Here is a 22,193-nt window from a genome sequence, read left to right as displayed (position 1 = left end):
TGACAGTGCAGGGAAACAGGGCATGGGGGTTTTTGGGTCAGTTATCACCCAAGTTCTTCTTCTTCTGCTGCTCAGGGAGAGGAATCCTTCCCCTGTGAGGCCATGGGCTCCCTCCCACGAAGACAGTTCTGCAGGAACTTCTCCAGCATGGGTCTGCTCTCATGAGCAGCAACCCTGCTGCACCTGCTACAAGGTGAATTCCCCCCATGGGCACACAGCCCCCCCAAACTGCTGCAAGGTGAATTCCCCCCATGGGCACACAGACCCCCCAAACTGCTGCAAGCTGAATTGCCCCCATGGGCACACAGCTCTCCCAAACTGCTGCAAGGTGAATTCCCCCCACGGGCACACAGCCCCCCCAAACTGCTGTGATGTGGATCTGGCTTCCCACAGGGTGCAGTCCTCCAAGGCCAGGCTGCTCCTGCCTGGGAGCAGGGCCCCCTCTCTCCACTGGGACTCCCCCTGGAGCACAGCCTCCTCCAGGCATCCACTGCTCCATTATGGGCACCTCTGCCACCTCTGCATCCCCATGGATCCCCATGGGCTGCAGGGACACAGCTGCTTCACCATGGTCTCACCACAGCCTGCAGAGGAATCTCAGCCCCAGCACCTGGAGCACCTCCTGCCCCTCCTCCTGCACTGACCTTGGAGTCACCATGTTGTTTTTCCTCACATGTTCTCATCTTTTCCTCTTTGACTAGGACAAAACTGTGTGACTTTGGTTTAATTCTTAAGTATGTCATCCCAGAGGCGTTACCAGCCTCTCTTATTGGCCCAGCCTTGGCCAGCAGCATGTCCATCTTCAGAGCCATCAGGGATTGACTCTGCTGGACATGGTGGAAGCTTCCAGCAGCTTCCCACAGGAGCCACCTCTGTGGGCCCCCTGCTACCAAAAACCAGGTTATGCAAAACCAATACAGGTATATTGGGAAGAAATTTTTCCTTGTGAGAATGGTGAGACCCTGGCATAGATTGCCCAGAGCAGCTGTGACTACCCCATCCCTGGAAGAGTTCAAGGCCAAGTTGGATGGGGCAGGGCTGGACCCCTTCCTGTGAAGAAATTTTCTGTAATATCCGATATGAACCTCCCCTGGCACAACCTGAGGCCATTTCCTCTTGTCCTGTCCCTGTTCCCTGGGAGCAGAGTCTACCCCACCCCGCTGTCCCCTCCTGTCAGTTGTGCAGAGCCAGAAGGGCCCTCTGAGCCTCCTTTTCTCCAGGCTGAGCTCCCCACCCAGCTCCCTCAGCCACTCCTCCTGCTCCAGCCCCTTGCCCAGCTCCATTCTTTTCTCTGGATGCACTCCAGCCCCTCAAAGTCTTTCTTGTCACGAGGGACCCAAAAGTGACCCCAGGGTTTGTGGTTCCTCAGCAGTGCCCAGCACAGGGAACAGGCACTGCCTGGTCCCACTGCCACATCATGGCTGGTACCAGCCAGGTGCCCTTGGCCTCTTGCCCAGCTGGGCACACACCAACTTATGTGCAGCTGCTGCCAACCAGCACTCCCAGGTTGTTTTCCAGCTCTGCAGCCATTTTTCCCTAAGCCTGGAGCACTGCAGCAAGTTGTGGTGACCCAAAGACAGTACCTGGCACTTGGCCTTGTTGCCAGTCGCACTACTGGATCCAGGCTTTGCAGATCCCTCTGCAGAGCCCTCCAGCAGATTAACACTTCCACCCAACTCAGTGGTCTCCAAACTGACTGAGGAACTCATCAGTTCTGCTGTCTGAGGAACTCAGAAGCAGTCCTGCTTTTGCACTCCTACCCTGGGAAGTGCTACTTACCCTGTGCTGGTCCCACCCCCAAGGGATGGGCACGTACACCATCCCCCAGAAGCCCGCACAGTAAAGCTCTGCAGCCAGCAGCCATGTGGAGGGATCAGTTTTTATTTCAAAAGACAGTAACACAATTTTTCAATTTAGTATCAAAACACTGGATATGTTTTTTGTCTCCAGATTGGCCCCAAAAACTGCTACAACCAGGCAGCATGCTCCAACCACAAGTTACTGCGAGCGTGACAGTGCCACACTCACACCTCACAACACAACACATCAGCAATGCACAGAGAGATGGCTTGTACTCAATTAAGACAATAAGAGCAGTCCTGGGCAGGAGGGAAGGCTTGGCTCCCTCCCTCCAGGTAGGCAAAAACACTTCTCCAAGGACACAAGGCTGTTGTACTTAAGTTGTTAAGTGTAACCCAGTGATGAGCAGTGAAGCTTGGTGCATCAGCACTTAGTGAAGGCAAAGTCAGCTCCAGGGTAGCAATGGGTTACAGGGACAGTGGCTTTTCTAAGCCCTTCGGGTGTGGAGGGGAAGGGACACAATCCCTGTGAAGGTTCAATTGGTTCAATTGTTCAGATGACTGGCTTGGCTTAAGAAAAAAACAACCACCCCCCAAAAAAGACACCTTTCACCCAAGTTGTTCCTTCCCAACATAGAGCTACCTTAAAGCTGAAAACTGAACTGTGCTTTTGGCAAACAGCTCCTGGAAAAGGAAGTTCTCTCAACAGGCTGTCACCCTAGCCTGGCTACTCTGACTCACAGCCAGCACCATCATATCTGTTTCCTGCCCTGCCAAAGCAGGGTGGCCCAGAGCCAATTAACAGAAGGTTAATACCAAATTCTAAAGCCAAGAGCTCTGAAGTGTAGCTCACCAGCCTCACACGTTATTTGGAATGTTTATAATGGTCGCTACAAAAAAAGGTAGTTACAAAATGTGTACATCTCAAACATGCTCTCCAAACATTATTGCATTGTTTACTTCCCTTAATGATGCTGTTTGAAGCTCTGCCCAACCTGGTGACCTTTAACCCTGGAACTAAGGAGATCTGTGTTTGGTCAAGTTGGCAACAGAAAGTAAACTCTGGTGCCAGGGTTAGAGGGCAGCAGCAGCTGGGCTGGCATCGCATGGCAGAGGCAGTGGCAGGGATCCATTACATCTCATTCAGGTCTAGCAGGGTCTGGTCCAGCATTCTTTGCGTGCAGAGATGCTCCTCTTTGGTGGATTTCAGTTTATCTGGCAAAAACAAGAGTCCAGAGTTACAAATCATCATCAGACAAGAGAGAGTCCTTTGCCAAAGAAAGCTTGTGCCAGCCCCTTCCCCACGCAGCTGCAGCGATCCTGGGGCCGGAGTGCCTGGCTGGGTGCAGCTGGAAGCTTTGAGGTTACCTGGCTCGTGTGTAGCCCTCGCCTCTCACACTGCTGGTGCTCCCAGAATGGCCACGGTGCACCTTTAGCCAGAGCTCTGGTCAGTGTTTCACATGCAGGAGTCTCTGACTGCAGCCAGCTTTTCCCAGGGCTTCCACACCTCCACAGCTGACACACGTGGCCCAGCAAGGCACCCAAGAGCAACACACCCCTGGAACTCCAGCTGGTTGTGCCCCCCTTCCCCTCAGCCCAGGGCAGGGATGCCAAGGCCAGCAGCAGGGAGCAGACCACCAGCCCCAAGGGCAGCGGGGCAGGAGCTGGAGCAGTGACAGGCAGAGTGAGGAGTGAGGGAGCTGCACCCTGCCCAACACTGCAGGCAGCTGTGCAGTCAATTCTCACATGTTCCTTAAGCCAGGAGGAGAGCAGATCAGTAGCTAGTGCTCTAAGTAGGCTTTACTCCAAAGGTGAGCCCACCCATATCACTGGAGACATCCACACGCTGGGGCACTGGACAGACAGGCTGTGGAAAAATGTCCTTTAGGTACAGGCAGATTCCCAAAGCCACTCCCAACCTCCCCAGGGCCAGAAACTGCACAGAGAACAGCCTTCCTCGAGCATGAGCAACAGCAGCATTTAAATACTCCCTGCAGGCACCCAGGACACAGCCTCAGGCTGTGCATTTTGGCACTTGCTGTCAAGATGTCTGTGAGCTTTCCCAACCCATTCCAGGGCTCTGTAGCTGCACTGGGGTCAGGCCTGGGAAATTACTGCTGCCCCCAAACCTTCTCAGTAAGGGCTCCCCTAAATAGGAATGTACTACAGGTGTGCAGTGTCTCACAGACCACAAGGTCAGTCCTTTATTGGTAGAAGCCATCATTCCATGCACCAGGAAATCCTACAGTCATTCAGCTAACAGTAAATTAAGTTGTAGCATTTGACAGGCAGCTTCAAGCAGACATAAGTCTAACTTCAGCCCACCCCTCATTTGGGGGTGCAGCAATTCTGGTTGCATAGAGGAGCCAGGCAGGACCCCCTGGACAAGCAAACAAGACTGGTCAAAACACAGCCAAGTCTGGGGGTGACTTCACCAAGAATAGAGGTTACCTTTATATAGTAAAAAAGCTTAAATAAATTACAGGATAAATCCAAGTGCCTCGTTAAAAAGCAGCAATTGCATAAAATTCGCAAGTCTGCCAGTGTTAATGATCAGATTTCAGTGTGGTCCACAGCAGTGGTGGTGGCAATAAGCTGTTAATGGGATTAGTGGGCCCCTTCTCAGTCACACAGATCATGCAGCATTAACTTCAGCTCGTTAGAGAGCAGGCGGTTTTTCTCAAGCTGGCTGTACAGGCGCTCTGCAGCAGCAACAGGATAAGGGAAACAAGAGGAAGAGAAAAAAAGAGAGAAAGGGAAGGTTAGTAGAGCACCAAGATGAGCACATCAAACAAGCTGTCTCCATAGTGTGTGCTTCTGAGGACAGTCAGCTATTCCCAAAGGTTTGTCTTTCTCTAACTTGTGCTTCAGCCCAGGAAGATCACAGAGGAAGCCAAGTGTGGGCAGAAGTGAAAGTGCTGCCAAAGATGTGCAAAGGCAAAGAAAGGAAGAAGAGACACCAGAAGAGGAGCCTGCAGGCAGGGCTGGGCTGGACCCCAGCAAGGACAGAGATCTGGAATGTGCTTTAAGCCTATGGAGCACACTGCAGAAATGAGTCCTGCCACAGCTGTACCAGAAATAGCTTCCAGAGGGAGCCACACCACACTGCAGTGGGATTGACAGGGTTTGAACAGCAGGACAGGCACACCAGAAGAACTGAGAATGAAAACATCTCATCCCTGGCCTGGAGGACCCTTCTCTGAGAACATGCCTGGTGCCACACTAACAACCCAGTTAGGATTGGAGGCAGCAACTGCTTCAGGTACAGGACAGAGGGACTTCTGGAGCACAGAGTCCTCTTTTACATCTGCCCCAGAACAACTCCATGAGCAGGGCACAAGCTGCCACTGCCTTTGCAGCTGTGGCCTCTGCAATCCTGTCCTTAGAGCCCCACAGAGGTCCAGCAGCCACAGCATCCTCGAGCACTTACACTCATCAGCACACTTGGACCCTTTCCAGATCTGTCACTTCTCAGGGCTGGGTGGCAATGTCCTGCCACCAGCCACAACCAGCCACTACAGAGAACACATTCAGCATCTCTCCTGCTCATTTGCATGGGCAGAGTCCTCCCAGCCTGACAGCTCCAATTCCTGCACTTTGGGGAATTCCAAGCAGGAAAAAAACCCTTACACATCTTCCAGCCTGGCAGAAGTGACCAGCACCACCTGCAGTGACACACAGTGTGATGCCTCTGCTGGAGGAGTGAGCCCAGAGCACAGCCTTGGCCTTGGCCTTCCCCTCTAATCTTTGTACTATGGGGTCCTAAGACTCTCAGGCACCTGTGGATGCCATGGGACAGAGAAAGAGAAACAGCAAGCGTTCCTCACAGCGGCTTGTGAGAATTTTTAGGGAGTTATAAGGATGTGATAACTTGTTAAGTATAAACAATCTGCAGGTGGTGTTTTTCTACTTCATCTTTCTGTTCTTCTTAAGGACAGTGTGTGAGGAAGATGTTTTTGTTAGTTAGCCAACCAAACAGAATCTATCGTATCACTCTATTTAAACCACGTGGTTCTCTTGAATAAAACCTCCTTTTACTCTTTCTACAATCCTGCCTCCTGCCTGTTCCTTTGTCATTCACAGTGCAAGAGTGACAGGCACCCCCTGAAGGGGACCTACACCATTCCTCATTGCTTTCAATCTCGGAATATTTTGCTCTTGAACAAGACCTAGCTGGGTGAAATTCCAGAAAGTGGAGTGGTTTACATGGAGCAGCCAAAGCACATCACCCTCCCCAGAGTCTCAGCCCAGTCCCTCCAGTGTAACACCTGCACACAGAGGGGTAAGCTCAACTTCAGCTTCACTCTCAGCTTCTCTCAGCTCTCAGGACCCTCTAACTGCACTTTGCTCTGCAGGAGAGGGCAGTAATGCTGATTGATTGTCCCTTCTTTAAAGCCACCAAGGGACCAAGGCATAGGCAGAGAAGCCAATGATTTTTGACCTACCACAATGGGGAAGTTGAGGGAAGTTGTGGGTACGTGGCATCCTGGCCCATGCCTTGCACAACAGCTGCTACTCCTGTGAGGGACTCTGGCTCCATGCTGCTCTGAGCAGCCCCAATGCCAGCCCCCAGACCTGAGAGACCCAGGCTGGTCCTGGGTCTTCCCAGTGGCAGAGGATGAGAGTGAACTGTGCTCAGCAGAATTTGGTGCAACAGCTCACAGTTTCCAAGCAAATATTCCTGCTTGTGTACAGGGACCTGATGATTCACCCACACAAGGCAGCAGACTGGAGTGTTTAGCATGACTAAACTTCCCAGACTTCAGGAACAGCTTCTCCACATAGAACACCTGTCCAGGTCTGCAGCAGCCATACCTGCTCCCTTCTTTGCCCACCCCCAGGGCAGCCTCACCAGCCATCCCTGCCTCTGAGGGAGCCCCAGGATGTGGGAAGCCCCAGGAGCTGGCCCTCCTGGTCAGTTAACCTGTGTTTGCAGCACTCCCACATCACAGCACAGCTCCCAGTAACCAGCCTGCACAGGCCCAGCAATCCAGTCAGACCAGATGCCTCCAAAACCTCCCAGGGTAACCATTGCATCACCCACCCACATACCCATCCACCACCCACAGTGGATTCCTTCTGGATGAGTGGGGAAAGGGCCTGCCACAGCCCAGCCTTGGATAACATTCCTGGGAACACCCCTGAGCAGAGAAGAGCCACCAGCTCCCCACAGCAAGAGGCAGGGTGCAACCAGACCTCCCTGTGAGGAGAGAGGCCCTGCCTGAGGGCAGGCTGCCACCTCCCACCACTGGCAATCACAGAAGGTGTGAGGTTGAAAGGGACCACTGGGGGTTATCTGGTCCAACCTCCCTGCTCAAGCAGGGTCACCCCAGAGCACTTGGCACAGGATTGTGTCCAGATCATTCTGGAATATCTCGAGTGAGGGAGACTTCACATGGTATCTGGGCAATCTGCTCAGTGCTCAGTTACCAACACAGGAAAGAAATTCTTCATGTTCAGGTGGGACTTCCTGGGCATCAGTTTCCATGTGTTGCCTGTCCTACTGCTGGGCACCAGCGAGCAGAACCTGGTCTCTCCTCTGACCTTCAGATACTGACAGACAATGATGGTGTCCCTGTTGTCTAAAGAGCTGACAGTGGAACACTGGACTGGAAGCCTTCATATTTACAGAAGCTCTGCCCCCTGCTCCCACAGGATCCAGATCCTCAACTCCAGCTGCAGCTGGGTTACTGAAAAGTTCTGGGCTCCTGCTTTGTGCTCATGGGGCACAGCCACTGCCCCACATCCCAGGAGAGTCAGCCCACACTTTGAGATTCCTTGAATGCTCCCTCCCTTCCCCACCTGCCACCAAAGGCAGAGTGGGTGGGACAGGCTGGGGCAGGTGAGTGTGCCTAGATTATCCTGACTGCCAGTGCTGTCACGTGGAGAGCAGAAGGGCACAAACCTGAGAAAGCCACGGGAAGTGTCCCATGTCATCAGAACTCTGCTCATGGAGGGCTCTTCGGGCACTGGGGCAGATGAACCGATCCAGAAAGGAAAAAGTATTTGACCAACCACCATGAGGCAGCACATGCCATTTTGAGAGCTGACCTGTGTTTATCATACCACATCAACCAGCAACAGCTCCAGCAGTGACACACGCCAGGCATCCACAGCCCAGTGACAGTGCTCAGTGGGAAGCTCCATGCCACACTCCTAGAAGGATCCTGCCGCCCCCAGCCCCTGCATGGGGAGGGAAGTGCTCTGCAAAAAGATTCCCTGGCTCAGATGCTTACAGCCCTGCTGCAGTGCCTTCTCATTCCTGAAGCAAGAGGCCACACATCTTTCCCCCTGGCACAGGCAGCACCTCACGCCCAACCAGTTCTGCCCCAGTGGAGATCAGCCAGTGCTCACACAGTATTTATTGGCTTCCATACCCTGGCTAACGACTATAAGGTGTGTGACCTCCCACAGCAAGCCAGTGTTTGGCAACCAGTGCTGGTGAGCACTCCAAAGCAGGCAGGAATGAGGAGTGTCTTCAGTCAGGCACAGCTCCAGGGCCTCCTGCTTCAACCCCCAGCCTCCAGTTTGACCCCACAGCCCTGTCTGCAAAGCTGCCATCACATCTGGGAGCCAGTAACACACCTCAAAGAAAAATCCAGCGTGCTAGTGAGGTCTGTGCTCCACTCAGAGTGACGCCAGTTTGAAGGCAATGCTGAGACAGTTACTCTAAAGCAGCAAGTGGTCACTAGAAACCCATTTCTCAAAAGCAACAGCCATTTATACAGGAACTGTGTTCCTTAAAAAAGGTGACATCATGCTCGAGCAAGAGGCAAGAGAAATACAAAAAGAGCTTTATGGCTCCACACAAGATATGCAGATGAGAACAACATCCTCCATGCTCCCCCAGCACAGAAAGGGCAGCCCCTCAGAGCAGGCTGTGTCTGGCACATCAGGTCACACAGAGGGAGCTTTGTTTGGGAGCAAGTGCAGCAGAACTGGGGGGCTGCTGCTGCTGCTTCCGTGTCTTTACAGCACCCATTCCCAGGGATGCCCTGTGCACAGTAACTGGAAAAAGGTACTGGAATTCAGAGTGAGATGAAGAGAGCGTGAATGCCGGGTGCAGATGCAGAACAAGCCACCAAGCAGAGAGACAAATCCAAAGTGGAGTTTGGAACCACAAGACTTATCTGTGTGAGACAGAAGGAGACACTAATTTTAAGAAAAGCCTCAGTGTTTGTGCACAGCAAACTCTGCTGAGGGAATGCTGGGACACTCGTGTTAAGGCTCTTCTGTATGGGATGAGGACCTGGCCTCTCCTGGGTTAGTGCACGGACCAGACGGAGCAGTTGTTAGCAGCACCCACTGCAGATCTGAACAAAGCTAAGGAGCAAAGTTGCAGAAACACACAAGTTCAGCTACTTCCACAGATCAGTTCATGATCTGGCCCATCTCAAGCCTATTGTGGCAATTCCTAAGGAATCACCTGAGCACTATCCACAGCCTCTTCCAGAAGGAATCCTGAGACTGTGGCCCAGTGGCTCCAACAGATGACGAAGCCACATTTCCTGAGAAAGGCTTTCCCAGTGGGAATGGGAATTGCACTCAAATTTAAGTCAGAACCCTTTCAGGCCAGCACAGCACTTGGTTACACATGCAGACCACAAGGACCTAGAGTTAGAGGATGGCATGCTGGGGCTCCTTGGGCAGATCTGTAGAAGTAACCTGGACGATTCTCCAACTACAGAAACCACAGCAAACCAAGCAAGTACTGGCGGTCCAGGCTGCTGAAGCAAGAGGCGAACGCCAGCCAGCTCATATTTACATGGAAGTCATGTCATTCAGGGCGTGGTCCAGTTCCTCACTAATTGCTTTGTACTTCAGTTTCTGGGCATAGAGCTCATCTAGAAGAGGTTTAGGAGGAGAACAAAAGGAAAACAATAAGGGAAGGCAAAGAGTTCTTCCAACACTCCGGGGTGGGAAAAGCATGATGGTGTACATGAACAGAAGAAAATGAAGTTAGATGTGGAGCCATCACGACTCCATGCTCATCCCCAACAATGAACAGGAGGGTTCCAGCAGCCTGAGGACCAACTGACCCACAAGTGCCTTCCAGGATTCCAGCTCCGAGGGCAGCAGAGCCAAGCACTCAACCACATCACCTTGTAAAAACAAGCTGTCCAGCTAGGTCAGCAGGAACCAGTGTCAGGAGGAGCAGCAGGGAAAGGCAACTCCATCCACTTAGGGAGAAGCTTGTTACACCTAAGGAGAGCACTGATAATTGAGGTGCTTTGTTCTCACCTGTGTCTCTATGCAAAGACTGGCTTGGGAGAAGTCAGTCCTGTAATAGAGCTGGGCATCAGAGGAAATTCCAATCCTGCAGGATGCAGTGAGGCGGGGGAGCAGACTGGCCACACCAGCGTTCTCCATCAGATAATGGAGAAGACAGGCAGCTCTCTGCCTCCAGGGAGGGATGGGCCTGGAACTGTGCTGACACATCTCTGAGCCCTGCAGAGCTGGCATAGACAGCTCCAGCTCTGGCAGCTGGGCTATAGTACAGCTGGGCTTGCTGTTAACAGCCTCACAGAGCCTGGGGAACTTTGTAAGTTGTCATGAACTAGGTCACTTCAGCAGCAAGGCTGTAGACCAGAGCCAACTCTCGATCAACAGGTTTCAAGGGACACATGCAGGGATTTGGAGGACTTTTTGCAGTTCCAAATAAAAGCTTGTCCTGGACCATGAGGTGGCTCAGATTGCTGCTTAGCTGCAGTTCTGGAACAGCTCAGCTGACACCATTGCTATTTGTAGATAATAAACCTCCAGAGTGACTACAGACAGTAGGATAGTGCTTTGTATCTCCAAGAGCTGGCACTAAAAGACCACAAAGGCACACCTGTGGTCAAGGTAGGAAACCTGTAAGGGTTTTGGTTTACCAGCACCACCACTCCAGACACAGCAATCCACAAAAGAACCTGGCCACAGTCCCAGATTTAAGGGAGGCAGCTGAAACCTTCTCCTTCTGTGGCTTGGGGCAAGGTTCTGCAATGGCTGGCCTCAGGAGTGTTCCTGAAGGACTGTGTGAAGGAATGGGAGGAGGAAAGGAACCCACCCTTGGCACAGGCTGACTACCCCATGGACTGAACTGCTGGGGATTCAACCTTGGTTCAGGACTCACACTGAGGAGTCTGAGTCTTCATGGGGGCTGTTTCAGACTCACCGACTCCTGTGGTTGACCTGCAAGACCCCAATTGCAGTAGGCAGCACATCTATGATGTTCTGCACACAAGTATGTTATTGTGACCAATTCTTACAAGTGAAGGTGCTTCTTTCCTATGCCATTCCTAAATGAATTGGATTAAACTGGGGCACAGGGATCTAGTTACATTCCTGAGGACATCACTACCAAAATACAAAAGCTATCTAGATAAGGCCAGGTGTCTGGATCAAGAGCTTAAGACCTGCTGCAGCACAGGGGAACTGTTTTCAGAGCAGAGGCACAGGGCAGGACTCTTGCCAAGCCTCACCTTGGAGGCCAAGTGGGATAATGCTCCAAGGAATGAGGAGCACAGCAGCCTGTCTGCTCTCCAGCTACCAGAGACACAGCCCTCCTTAGCTTCTCACTCAATACCCATTGCTTGGTTTCCTAACCCCAGAATGTACCTTCCAGATCATCAATGGTCTTCTCCAGCTTGGCTACAGAGCGTTCAGCAAATTCAGCACGGGTCTCTGCCTGCCAGAAGAAATAAGCCAGTGAGTGCAACAGCTCTACAGGAAAGGGCACCAGTCCAAGGACATGGACTTCACATCTCTTCCCAGTCAAGCTGAGGCCAGGTCACCCAGCTGGGCCATCCTGACATGGTCACTCACCTCTTTGAGTTTGTCAGTCAGAATCTTGATCTCTTCTTCATATTTATCCTCTTTTTGAGAGTACTGTGGAAAAGGAGTCAGCAGTCAGCAGCCCCAGATACCTCCCTCTCCAGAGAGCCCACAACTACAGAGGGCAGCATAAACTCCTCACTGCAGCACACATGACAACAGAACCTCCCACCTGGGAGTTGTTCACATCCTCACCCAAATCCAACAGGACTAGGTCAGGTGGCAAGTCTCACATCATGCATGGAACACAAACTTGGATGCAGAAAAATTCTCATCTTAACATTTTAGCAGCTTAAACATCCTGGCTGATTGAGTCTGCCCCACGGCAGGGAAGGGCAGCCAGGCTTCCCCCACCCCAGCTTCCAAGCCCTCCATTGAAATACCTGAGCCCTCCCAGCAGAGCAAGCACAGCGCTCCTGACTTGCTTAAGACTGCAGTTGAATCATTTCCACCTCAGTGGGTGCTCTGCTGTTTACCCTCCTAGCACAACAGCAATGTTTCTGGCCCTGGGACAGGCAGCCCTACCTTCTCAGCCTGAGCCTCAAGAGACTTGAGATTGTTGGTGACATTCTTCAGCTCCTCCTCCAGCTCGGAACATTTACTGTGGGGTTTTGTAAGGAAAGGGGGAAAAAAAAGGAAAAGAAGAAGTGGGAGGGAAAGACAGGAGACAAGAAGTGAATCCACGTGCAGGGAAGATCAGGAAGTTCTTTAGGAGACTGTCTGAGATCAGACTGGATAGGACCCTACTTTGAGGCACCTGTGCAGAAAGCAAGTTCCCTTTTTGCCTCTGAGCTCATGTTTCAAATATTCTGCCAGCACATGCACGGGGCACAGAGCTGAGCAGTGAGATGCAGACACAGGTTTCTGCCAGACTTGGAGTCTCCAAGGAGAAGCTTCACTTTTAGTGTGCTGTATGGAGGGAAGCTGTTCTGATGGACAGAAGGACAGCCACCACCACTCAAAAAGGGATATATAGGGGCAGAGAAGACACAATGTTCCAGGAGAAAGCGAGAGAGAGACGCAATTAAGCTGAGGGGAGGAGCACAGTGAGGAGACCACATGAGTTTTGGTTTAATGGTTCAAGAAGGGAAAGGTTAGTACCTTTTCTTCGGCAACAGACAGACACTTCAAGTTCTGGTCCATCACTCTGATCTGCTCCTGCAGCTCCCGGCAATGACTGTTAGTGACGGTCACACAGGGACACAAGCCAGGTGGGGGCAAGGTCAAAAGGAGCACCAGAACCACACCACCACAGAGCAAAAAAGGGTGTGGGGGGGGAAACACAAAAAAGTCATGGTCACAACATGCACATCTGGGCGGGAAGCACAGTGCTGCTGCTGCTGCATACACACCAACTGTGTTAGACAAGGCCCAGAGCACAGAAAGGCTGACCAGCTCCTAAAGGATCAGCTAAAGCACCTGGACACGTGAAAAGAGCCCAAACACCAGGATTTGTGTCTCTGATCTGAGCAGAGGAAGCCCAGATTTCTGCTCAGCAGTGCAGAAGCCTGTAGTGGTTACTGTAAATACTTGGAGAGGCCCAGAGAGCAGCCTCAGCCACAGCTCTGCCCTCAACCACCCCAAATGCCACTTCAGTCCCTGGCCCGGGAGGCCCCTGCCACTTCAGTACATGCACTGTGAACCATCTTGTGACTGCACACACAAAGCAGTGCTGTGGATGCTGAGCAGAGGAAGGCTCTGCACCCTCCATGACTAGGGAGTGAGTCCATGCAAAGGGGCAGAGTGTCTCTACCCAAGGCAAACTCCATGTCCTAGGTGGAGCGAATCCTGTTTCAAGGAGGGAAGTGCTTTCACTGCTTTCCTTTGCCGCCCTAAACCCACCCTGTGCTTCAGGCCTTGTGTAACAAGGTTAGCAATGCAGTGTTAGTGCCCATGCAGAGGCAGACCTGCCAGGGACATGCAAGCAGTCTACTCACGACTCTGCAAGCTCAGCTCTCTCCTCAGTGCGCTCCAGATCCCCTTCAATGATCACCAGTTTCCGAGCAACCTGGAAAGGACAACCAGAGTCAAGAGGAAGGAGGAGAGTTTTGTGCTTGTAGGCTCTGCAGAGCAGTGAAGGGAAGGAATGCCTGCAGGAGCCACTGAAGCTGTGGGAAGCTCTTGGCCAAGCAGAGCACTGATGTGGCTCTGCCCCTAGATTTGCTGTCAGCAGGAAGAGTCTCCTGGCCCAGGTCAGTTGTATAGAGCACCCAAGGGTCTCACCTCCTCATACTTCCTGTCTGCCTCCTCTGCAATGTGCTTGGCTTCCTTGAGCTGGATCTCCTGCAGTTCCATCTTCTCCTCATCCTTCAGAGCTCTGTTTTCAATGACTTTCATGCCTCTGCCCAAAAGCAAGCACAAGGAGGGGAGATGTGTGAAACAATCTTGGAAAGCCAGCAGTGCAATGAGTTCCAGAGCATGAATAGCAGTCCCTGGAAGCACAGTACTTCTCGATAAGCCATGATTCCTCTGAAGGCAGAAGGCAGAGGCCTCTGGGCTGATGTGAATACAGCAATCTCAATTGCTTGGAATTAACTGTTCTTTGGAACATTCCCCCAGCAGATCACTGGGTTCCCAGGCCAAGGGGAGTGCAATGCTGCTGAGAACAAGCCCAGCTGTCTTAGGGACTCAGCACAGCCAAGTAAAGCACTTCCCCATCTGGAATGAAGGGCCAAGTCTCTCTACGGCAAGCCAGCAGCTGGGTCAGGCTGCTCACGGTGTGTGCAGGAGGAAGCACATCAGACAGCTGGAACTCGACCACTCCCCTCTGAATCACAGGCCAGGTCAGGGGACATCTCCCAGTTAGGGAGCATGCTGGCTGAGAGGCTGCCCCACCCGCAGCCACCTTTACAAGGCAGTGGTGTCCCTGAACCCATGTATTTCTCCTCCTTTGGAGGGGGGGATGCATAGTGGCACATGGCACTTCCTCACTCCCTAGCCTCAGGTTCCAGGACAATCAAGGCCATCAGCAGCCTCAGGTTCATCAGCATAGGTTTAGCTGCTCTACATAAACAGGCACTGAGTCCCTCGTGCAGCCTTGATGTGGGATCTCTTCCCTCACTCTGGGAAGCCCAAAAAGCAGATGGCATCGGACCCTCAGTGTCTGACAGAGTGCAAGCAGTAGCCCTTGCTCACCTTTCGCTCTCATCTGCTGCCTTCTCTGCCTCTTCCAGCTTCTGCAGAGCTGTGGCAAGGCGCTCCTGAGCTCGGTCCAACTCCTCCTCTACCAGCTGGATACGGCGATTCAAAGATGCCACCTCTGCCTCAGCCTGCAGGGAGCAGAGAAGGGCACTCAGCCCCGGCAGGGCAACTGAGATCTGCCATGGGGTCAGCAGCAGCACACAGGAGCTCAAAGCAAACCCAGGATGCTTCAGCTGCTCTCCCAGAGGCAAGCAGCACACTTAGGTCTGCAGGCTTCTCACTGTCTGCCTGCACTGCTCTGAGTTTAGGCCATAAACACTAAGGAGACGACTTACACCAAGGGCTGCCTCTGCAGCTGTCAGGATCCTGCCAGGCCATTCATCACAGCCCTGTTTATCCACCACACTGGAGCGTGCTGACAGCTGCCACTTAGCAGAGAGTCAGTTTACTGGTGTGATCTGGACATGAGCGTTGCTTGAGGCAAACCCTCTCACCAGCAAGGTGAGAAGGATTAACATGTCCGGGGATGTGCCAAGCTGTACTGGGTGCTGGCAAGCTGGGCTGGTCACAGGTGCTGCCCAGCCCCAGGGCTTGTTGCTGCAGAGCCCACAGCCCCAGCAGAGAGTCTGCAGTGCTTGAGGCTTCCCAGCAACTCACTAACAATCCAAAAATGGAGCAAAAGCCTTCTCCAGTCTTGAGACAGGTCAAGGAGGCTGTTCCCCAGCAACAGCTGCCTTGGTTCAGTCATACACATTGGGAGCTGGTGAAACTGACAGCCTGCAGACATTTGCCAGAAATGTGACTGGGGCTTTAAGGAACTGGCACAGATCAGAGTTCATCCCACCCCCCAGTCACTGCAATCCATGTCCTAGTCAGCCTTCAGAGGCCACAAGGTACAAGCCAGCCCCCATAGTGCTGTGCTGGCAACAGAGATGGTGGGGAACACAGACCATGCAGCTTTGTGCTCAGTTCATCACTCGTGTGGCAGTCACACAAGTGCTCAGTAAGGTAATACAGCACTGCCATCACCCTGTGGCTTGCTCCAGCGTTGAGTCAGAACACAGACAGGGCAGATACAGAGGACAGGAACTGCCCTTCAGTGTTGCTGAAAACAAAGCACCTCAAGGCCAAGGATGAAGATCCCTTCAGCGGCACTCCTCCTCTGGATCAGACCCAGACTAAACAGTCAGCTAGAGACTCTCTGCAATCTTTATGGGACCCTGGGGGCATGACCTGATTGTCTGTGAGGCCCCTGCTTACAGCCACATCCACTCCAGCCAAAGTCCAGGGGAGCCCAGATGCTTTAGGGACTCTGACATCCCACTGGAGCCCCCTGGGGAGTCCAGAGTCCTGCTCCCCAACAGGATTACAAAGGCAGGCAGGCAAGAGTGCAGCCATTCCAGGGCAGCACTGTGATCTTCTGCAAAACCCAGGCACAGGCACACGCCAGACTAACACGAAATACCTCAGCTGCACATAACAAAGCCCTTCCCAGCCACACCGTGCCGAGGAGGGAGGAGCAGAGTGATGAAAGGCACCAGTGTTAGAGTGGGGTCCAACACTGGTTGCATCCAGCTCCTAGAGGGGCTGTCTGAGCTCTTCCCCCCACTGGTACTGAGGCTCCCCTGGCAGGTTCCAAGGCCAGGCTGGGATAGCACAGAGGAGCTCCCATGCAGGTACACCCAGCTCTGGAGAAGCCCACATCCCTCTGGTGCCCAGAGCCAACACCCACCCAGCTGAAAGGGGAAGTGGTCTGCCTGAAGAGGGGCACAGCAATACCTTAAACAGAACCAGGAAGGAGGCTGCCTGACTGCATCTTTGCCCTATTAAAGGGGCTACCAGCTGCTGAGGACCTTCTCCTTCCTTCTCCCAGGCAACAGAGACACAGTAGAACAGTGAGCCTTCACTTCTTGACCCTTTGAACTGCGTCACTCAGCCCTGACTTCCTGCAGGCAGTGTTCAACCCAAAAACCACCCAAAAAAACCACCAAAAACCACCCTTCATTTTGAGGAAGTGCCTCTCCCCTGCTGCAGCAGGGCCCTTACACCTCCTGCTCTGCTGCTTCTCTCTAGATACAGATGAAACTGTCAGGCTTCCCCAGAGCACTGGGTGACACTTCCAGGTGACTCTTTCAGACACCCTTGCTACAAGGGGCACATTCCTGTTATTCCATGCTTCCTTCACAAAGGCAGCCCTGAACCAGGGAGCACCTGGAGCCCAGCAAATCAAAGGAGAAACTCATCCAGGCCTTCAGGACTCACCAGTGCTGTCCCAAGAGAGTCAAGAGGACTCCCCAGGACCCGGGGCCAGGCAAGTCCTGGGCACCATACTGGGAGCACTGGTTCCCTCCCCCGAAGGAGGTTCAGGGAGCTGGGAAAAATACGCCCGTACCCGTGACAATGCAGCTATTGCAAGGAGAATTCCTTATGTGGCTGCAAAGAAAGAGCCAGCTGAGGCCTGGGAGTGGCAGGAGCTTCTGCCATGGATCTGGGCAGCAGAGCCCGATCCACCCCTGGCAGTGCCACAGTGCTGTCACGGATACAGGCTCCAGCTCTTGGGGGTGGGGGGGTGGGGGGGGCACTCAGCTTCATGCTTCAAATGCAGCAAAGTCACTGCAAATCCAACGAGAGTCACACTTAGATTCGAGCAAGGACCTGCCCCGCGTCACCTCATCCCTGTCCCCAAAACGCCACCAACCTTGCCTGTGTTCCAGGCCCAGGGGAGGCGGTCACCTCCTGGTCCTGCCCGTGTCACCTCGCCCCTGTCACCGGCCTTTCCGGCGGTGAGCGTGAGCGCTGCCAGCTCAGATCCTGCTCTCGTGGCTCCCTCCTCCCTTTCAGGCACTCCCGGCCTGTCTTCCCCTACCGGTACCGGTCTGAGGGGCAGCGCAGAGCCCCGCTCGCCGGGCCGGGCAGGATGCGGGGCTCGGGAGGGCTCCTGCGCCGGCCGCATCCCGAGGGAGCCCGCTCCTTCCTTCCATCTTACCCGCGCAGCTCCGGGCTCGGGGCCGCACAAGATGGCCGGGGCCTCCCTCTCCCCCCGGCCGAGTTCTCCCCCCCCTGCTGTCCGTCCCGGGACACCGGTAACAGCGAGACAACGACAGGCCGCCCCCACCCCCCCCGGCCCCGGTGTCTGCTCAGCACCACGGCGGGTCCCAGGGACCCAGGGGGAGCCATGGACGCAGAGCGAGAGCCCCGCTCCCAGCGGACACTTCGGCCCGGGCCGGCATCCCGCCGGCAGCCCCGCGGCTCGGAGCGACCCCCGGTACCGGGCGCGCCGCCCGCCCGGCTCTGCCCCCGCGCGGCGGCGCCGGCGGTACCTGCTCGCGGTTGCGGCGCTCGGCTTCCACCTCCCGCTGCAGCCGCTCCGCCCGCTCCTCCGCATCGTCCGCCTGCTGCTGCAGCACCTGGATCTTGCGCTTCACCGCCTCGATAGTGGTGGCCCCGGCCATGCTCGGTCCCTCCGCTCCAGCCCCGCCACCCCCAGACACCGGGACCGCGCCCGGAACGGCCGGACGGAAGTGACGTCACTTCCGTTCCGTCCCGCGGTCTCGTTACCGGGGAGATGAGGAGCGGCCGCCGCGCCCGGGGCGTGGCGGGGGCACCGGGACCGACACCGGGCCGGGGGAGAGCACGGAGTGTGCCCCACGGGCACCTGGGTCCACCGGGACCCGCCCCATATGGGCGTGGGGACACCGGGACTGGCCTCATGTATCCCAGGGAGCAGACACAGCCTCACAAGGCCTGGAGGATCCACCCGGGCCCACACGGGCTTCCCGGGCCTGCCCCACGGAACCCCCCTCCCACCCGCCCCGCTCGGGCTGCCCTCGGCCCTGCGGCTGGTTCGGGCACGGCCCCGCCCCGAGCTCGGGCACTGCCACCCCTGGGGAGCCCCCGGACTCAGCGGGCCTGGAGCCCACAGCCCTGCAGCACATCCTGCTCCTTCCTTCCACCGGGGCAGGGCTGTGGCCGCCAGGCTCCCGCTCCTCTTCCATGTGTGAAATCCCGAAGTGAGAACCCTCCCGTGTCAGGAGGATAACGCTGCGAAGATCAGCATTCGTCAGAGCTGGGAGCTCTGTTCCTCCGTGGTGTGAGGATCATGGAGCCCCCCAAGAGCTCGATAAACGCATCACTGAGCGCTGGTACTGCTCTCATTCCCCACAAAGCCTATTTGTCAATGCTTCAAGTGTGTGGAGAGAAGTCAAGGGCTTCGGGCTGCTGCCTGAAACCCTCAGCAGCCAGGCAGGTGCCTGCTGCAGGAGCATTTGCCTGGCATGGCACGTCTGGCATGGCATGGTTCCAGGAGTGAGGTGGGAATCCAAAGGGCTCTGTTGGGCTGGAAACACCCGGGAGGCAGCTCTGCCCTTTCACTGCTTCAGGGTGCAAAATCTTTCCACTTCCCAACGCCAAGGGGAAACTGGGGGACCCCCACGGGCCACCCTGGGGGCAGCAGCCAGGAAAAGGGGCTCAAGATGCAAGTGGGGATGTGGTGACAGCAGGGAAAATGCCAACAAGGAGCAAAGGGGGGCAAGAAGACTGTGAGGGCGGGAAGAGCTCTGCAATGCTGCACTCGACACAAGCCAGTTCCAGTGCAGGGCTGGCCACAGCGACCTACAGCAAGGCTCCAGGGTTACGGAGCTCCCAGCGAGAGCAGCCCAGGCGCTGTGCTGGGACTCAGGCACTTCCCCACGAGCACGGTGGGAGAGGACGGCTCCTGCCTTCTCTGTATCAGAGCTGGGCTGCATGGCTCTGACACCGGAGCCTGAGACATCCCGGCCTCTCAAGGACTGCCAGGTCCTGACAGGTGACGAGCGGGGCCTCGTGCCTCTTGATGGCAGGGGAGCGGCCGCCGGCTGAAACCCTGCACCGCTCGCACCATTGTTTTCCTGGAAACAGCGGACAACAATAGCCGGGCTGTGCAATGCTCACGCTGCCCATGAGCCCCCGCCCGCAGGGGGATGAGGGCTCTCCCCTCCTCCTTCCACTTCTCGGAGCTCGGCTCCACCACCCCCAGCCGTGACTCAGAGTTTCCTGGGGATACGTGGACCCCGTATCCCGCAATTGGGCTGCTTGCTGCCCGGCTCTGCCCTCCGGATTCGTCCTTCACAGGGCCATTCTCTGCTCCTAGGCACCTACACGGTTTTACCGGGAGCACACCTAGCCCGACAGGGACCTTCCTGTGTTCCCAAGGCACAGGGAAGGGATGCAGTCCCACCAGGAAGGGGGGCAAGGCAACACTCAGCTTCCACCCTGCACCCCATACATACGTCCGCTGCCTTCTTCTCTGCCAGCTCCAGCTTCTCCTGGGCATCCTTCAGGGCCTCAGAGTATTTGTCCAGTTCATCCTCTGTCCCCTTTAGCTTCTTCTGCATGGCAGCTAGCTCATCCTCCAGCTGGAAGGACAGTGGTGTCACCACAGGTGGACACCACTCTGAACCCCTGCACCCCAAGAGAGCCCTGCCTGCCCCATACCAGGCTCAGCTCTGCCCCATGGCATCCCTCCTGCCCTTTCCTTGGGGCCAGCTCTGCCCTACGGTGTCCACCCCATTCCCACACCCCAGGGCTGACCCACCCTCAGAGTGCCCTTGAGCTGAGGGATAGTGGCAGCTGTCACACTCTCATACCCCAGGCAGAGTCTCTGTTGTGTCTGGGCTCAGGGTAACCCAGCACAGGCACCCCCCACCACCCCTGGGCTGGGGGCTGTGGCTCTCTGCCCTACCTGCTTGCTCCGCTCCTCCGCCTGCTTCTGCTCAGCCTCCGCCTGCTCTGCCCGGTCCAGGGCATTCTCCTTGTCCAGCTTCAGCATCTGCATCTTCTTCTTGATGGCCTCCATCCTCGGTGAGCCACGGGCAGCAGTGGGCAGCGGGATGCACACAGACAATGGGTGGCTAGGGCAGCTGTGGTGCCTGTGCCCCACTGACCGTTTATCAGCTCTGCCCAGCACAGTGGCTTTGCCTTTCTTGGGCTGAGCCGCCTCCCCACCTTCCCAAAAAGTCTGTGCTCGGGACCCATTGTGTGTCCTGGGGGCTCCGGGTGGTCACAGCCTTATTTGGGCTCCCAAGGACAGCTGGGGTGTTATAAAAAGCAGCAGCAGGTCTGTGAGAGGTGGTCCTGCATTGTTCCAGGTGCCCCCTCCCCCCATGAAACGAGACACCCTGGCTGGTGCCCCGAGTGCTTCCTCTGGATGTTGAACTGGGTCCATGCAGAACTGGCATGAAGTCCTCGACCCCCATTTGCCTTCCTGGAGGGGCTTAGGATGTTTTGGTGGCCCTGGGCTGACATTTACCCCTGCCCGGGGGCGGCATAGAAAAGGGCAAGATCATCCTGGCACTATTTTGGGAGCAGGGGCTTGGCCAAAAGTGTTTGGATCTGCCGGGAGCAGCAGGGGAAACTGCCCCCAGTGCCAGGGGCAGAGACCCTCAGGAGCCTGCTGAGCCCCAAGCCCAGCTCCAGCTGGGGTGGCGCTTGGTGCTGAGGGGCAGGATGCTGTTGGCAGCTGGAGCAGCAGATTCACCAGGCGCAGGGAGGAATTCTCAGGGCAAGTGGTGGCACTTCGTCTGCAGCTGAGGGATTTGCAGCCTCCTTGTGCCGGCCCAGAGGTCCCAGGTCCCTAACCTGATCCCAAATCAGGTTAGGATCTCCCATGGAAGAGACCCACTGCTCTCATCCAGGGACAAATGTTGAGGGCTAAAAGGGTCAGCACCCAGAGACCCAGGGGACAGAGAGCTGGTGGCAGCTCTGGGTACCCTGGGCAGGGCACTGGAGGGGACAGTGCCCACCAAGAGCCCTGAGCAGTGGCTGCACCTCCATAAATAACCCCCCCCATGCCAGGGCAGTGGAGGCAGCGCTGGGCACAGGGCCACGGGCCTTTGTATTGTCATCATCCCTGGCACGAGCGGGGGGACAGGTGGCAAGCGTTGACCCCGCTGCCATCCCAAACCTCCGCCAACCCCCAGGACAGCTCTGGGCTCCCCCTCTCAACCACATGGAGATGGGCAGACAGGTTTTATTGCAGCAGTGGGGACCAGCAGAGGGTGCAGGACAGGGTGCAGAGGGTCCCCCTGCCTGAGACATGGTACAGGCGGCATCTGGCCAAGTCGGTGCTGGGCATCCCTGGCGCTGTAAGAATATGTTTGATATTTAGTTGGTTTTCCAATAAAACAACCTAATATCAAACATATCAGACAGAGACAGGGGCAGATGGAGGTGGGAGGACCCAGAGCTCAGCTGCCTGTAAGGGAAAAAGAAGAATATGCTGAGAGCTGGGGTGGGAGTGGTATCCAGGTATAACCCCCGAGGCACTGCAGAGGCAGCACCCAGCCTCACCTCAGTGCCTGGAGCCTGCTGGGCAGCTGTGCTGGTACTGGGCTGCTCGGGATGCAGTGCTGGAGCAGGAGGCGTCCTGTGGCCGGGATGAAGCTGGAGCAGGGCAGTGCA

At 55.4% G+C, this 22,193-nt stretch overlaps 1 protein-coding gene across 19 annotated transcripts; it reads right to left on the bottom strand.

The window, feature by feature from the left end:
* Positions 1-1,865: 1,865 nt before the first annotated feature.
* On the bottom strand, positions 1,866-20,673 carry TPM3 (tropomyosin 3). Of its 19 annotated transcripts, none has more exons than XM_059871345.1 (12): positions 20,476-20,673; positions 20,024-20,149; positions 14,751-14,884; positions 13,839-13,956; positions 13,553-13,623; positions 12,717-12,792; positions 11,607-11,669; positions 11,400-11,469; positions 9,565-9,643; positions 7,705-7,768; positions 3,546-3,666; positions 1,866-3,014 (listed from the first exon to the last, which is right to left on the bottom strand). In XM_059871345.1, the coding sequence occupies exons 1-11, from the start codon at positions 20,587-20,589 to the stop codon at positions 3,589-3,591; spliced, it is 993 nt and encodes a 330-aa protein (XP_059727328.1). In that variant the 5' UTR covers positions 20,590-20,673; the 3' UTR covers positions 1,866-3,014; positions 3,546-3,588. The 19 variants fall into 19 exon arrangements, 18 of the variants coding, with proteins under 18 accessions (XP_059727328.1, XP_059727327.1, XP_059727330.1 ...); XM_059871344.1 differs by lacking the exon at positions 12,717-12,792 and adding an exon at positions 12,141-12,216 and having other exon boundaries at positions 20,476-20,630; XR_009489845.1 differs by lacking the exons at positions 7,705-7,768; positions 12,717-12,792 and adding an exon at positions 12,141-12,216 and having other exon boundaries at positions 20,476-20,668.
* Between the last annotated feature and the right edge of the window lie 1,520 nt (positions 20,674-22,193).

Source organism: Haemorhous mexicanus, chromosome 31 (assembly GCF_027477595.1).
Source record: "Haemorhous mexicanus isolate bHaeMex1 chromosome 31, bHaeMex1.pri, whole genome shotgun sequence".
NCBI lineage: Eukaryota > Metazoa > Chordata > Aves > Passeriformes > Fringillidae > Haemorhous > Haemorhous mexicanus.
Note: the sequence above shows the minus strand (reverse complement) of the source record. Positions and strands in the feature narration are given on the sequence as shown.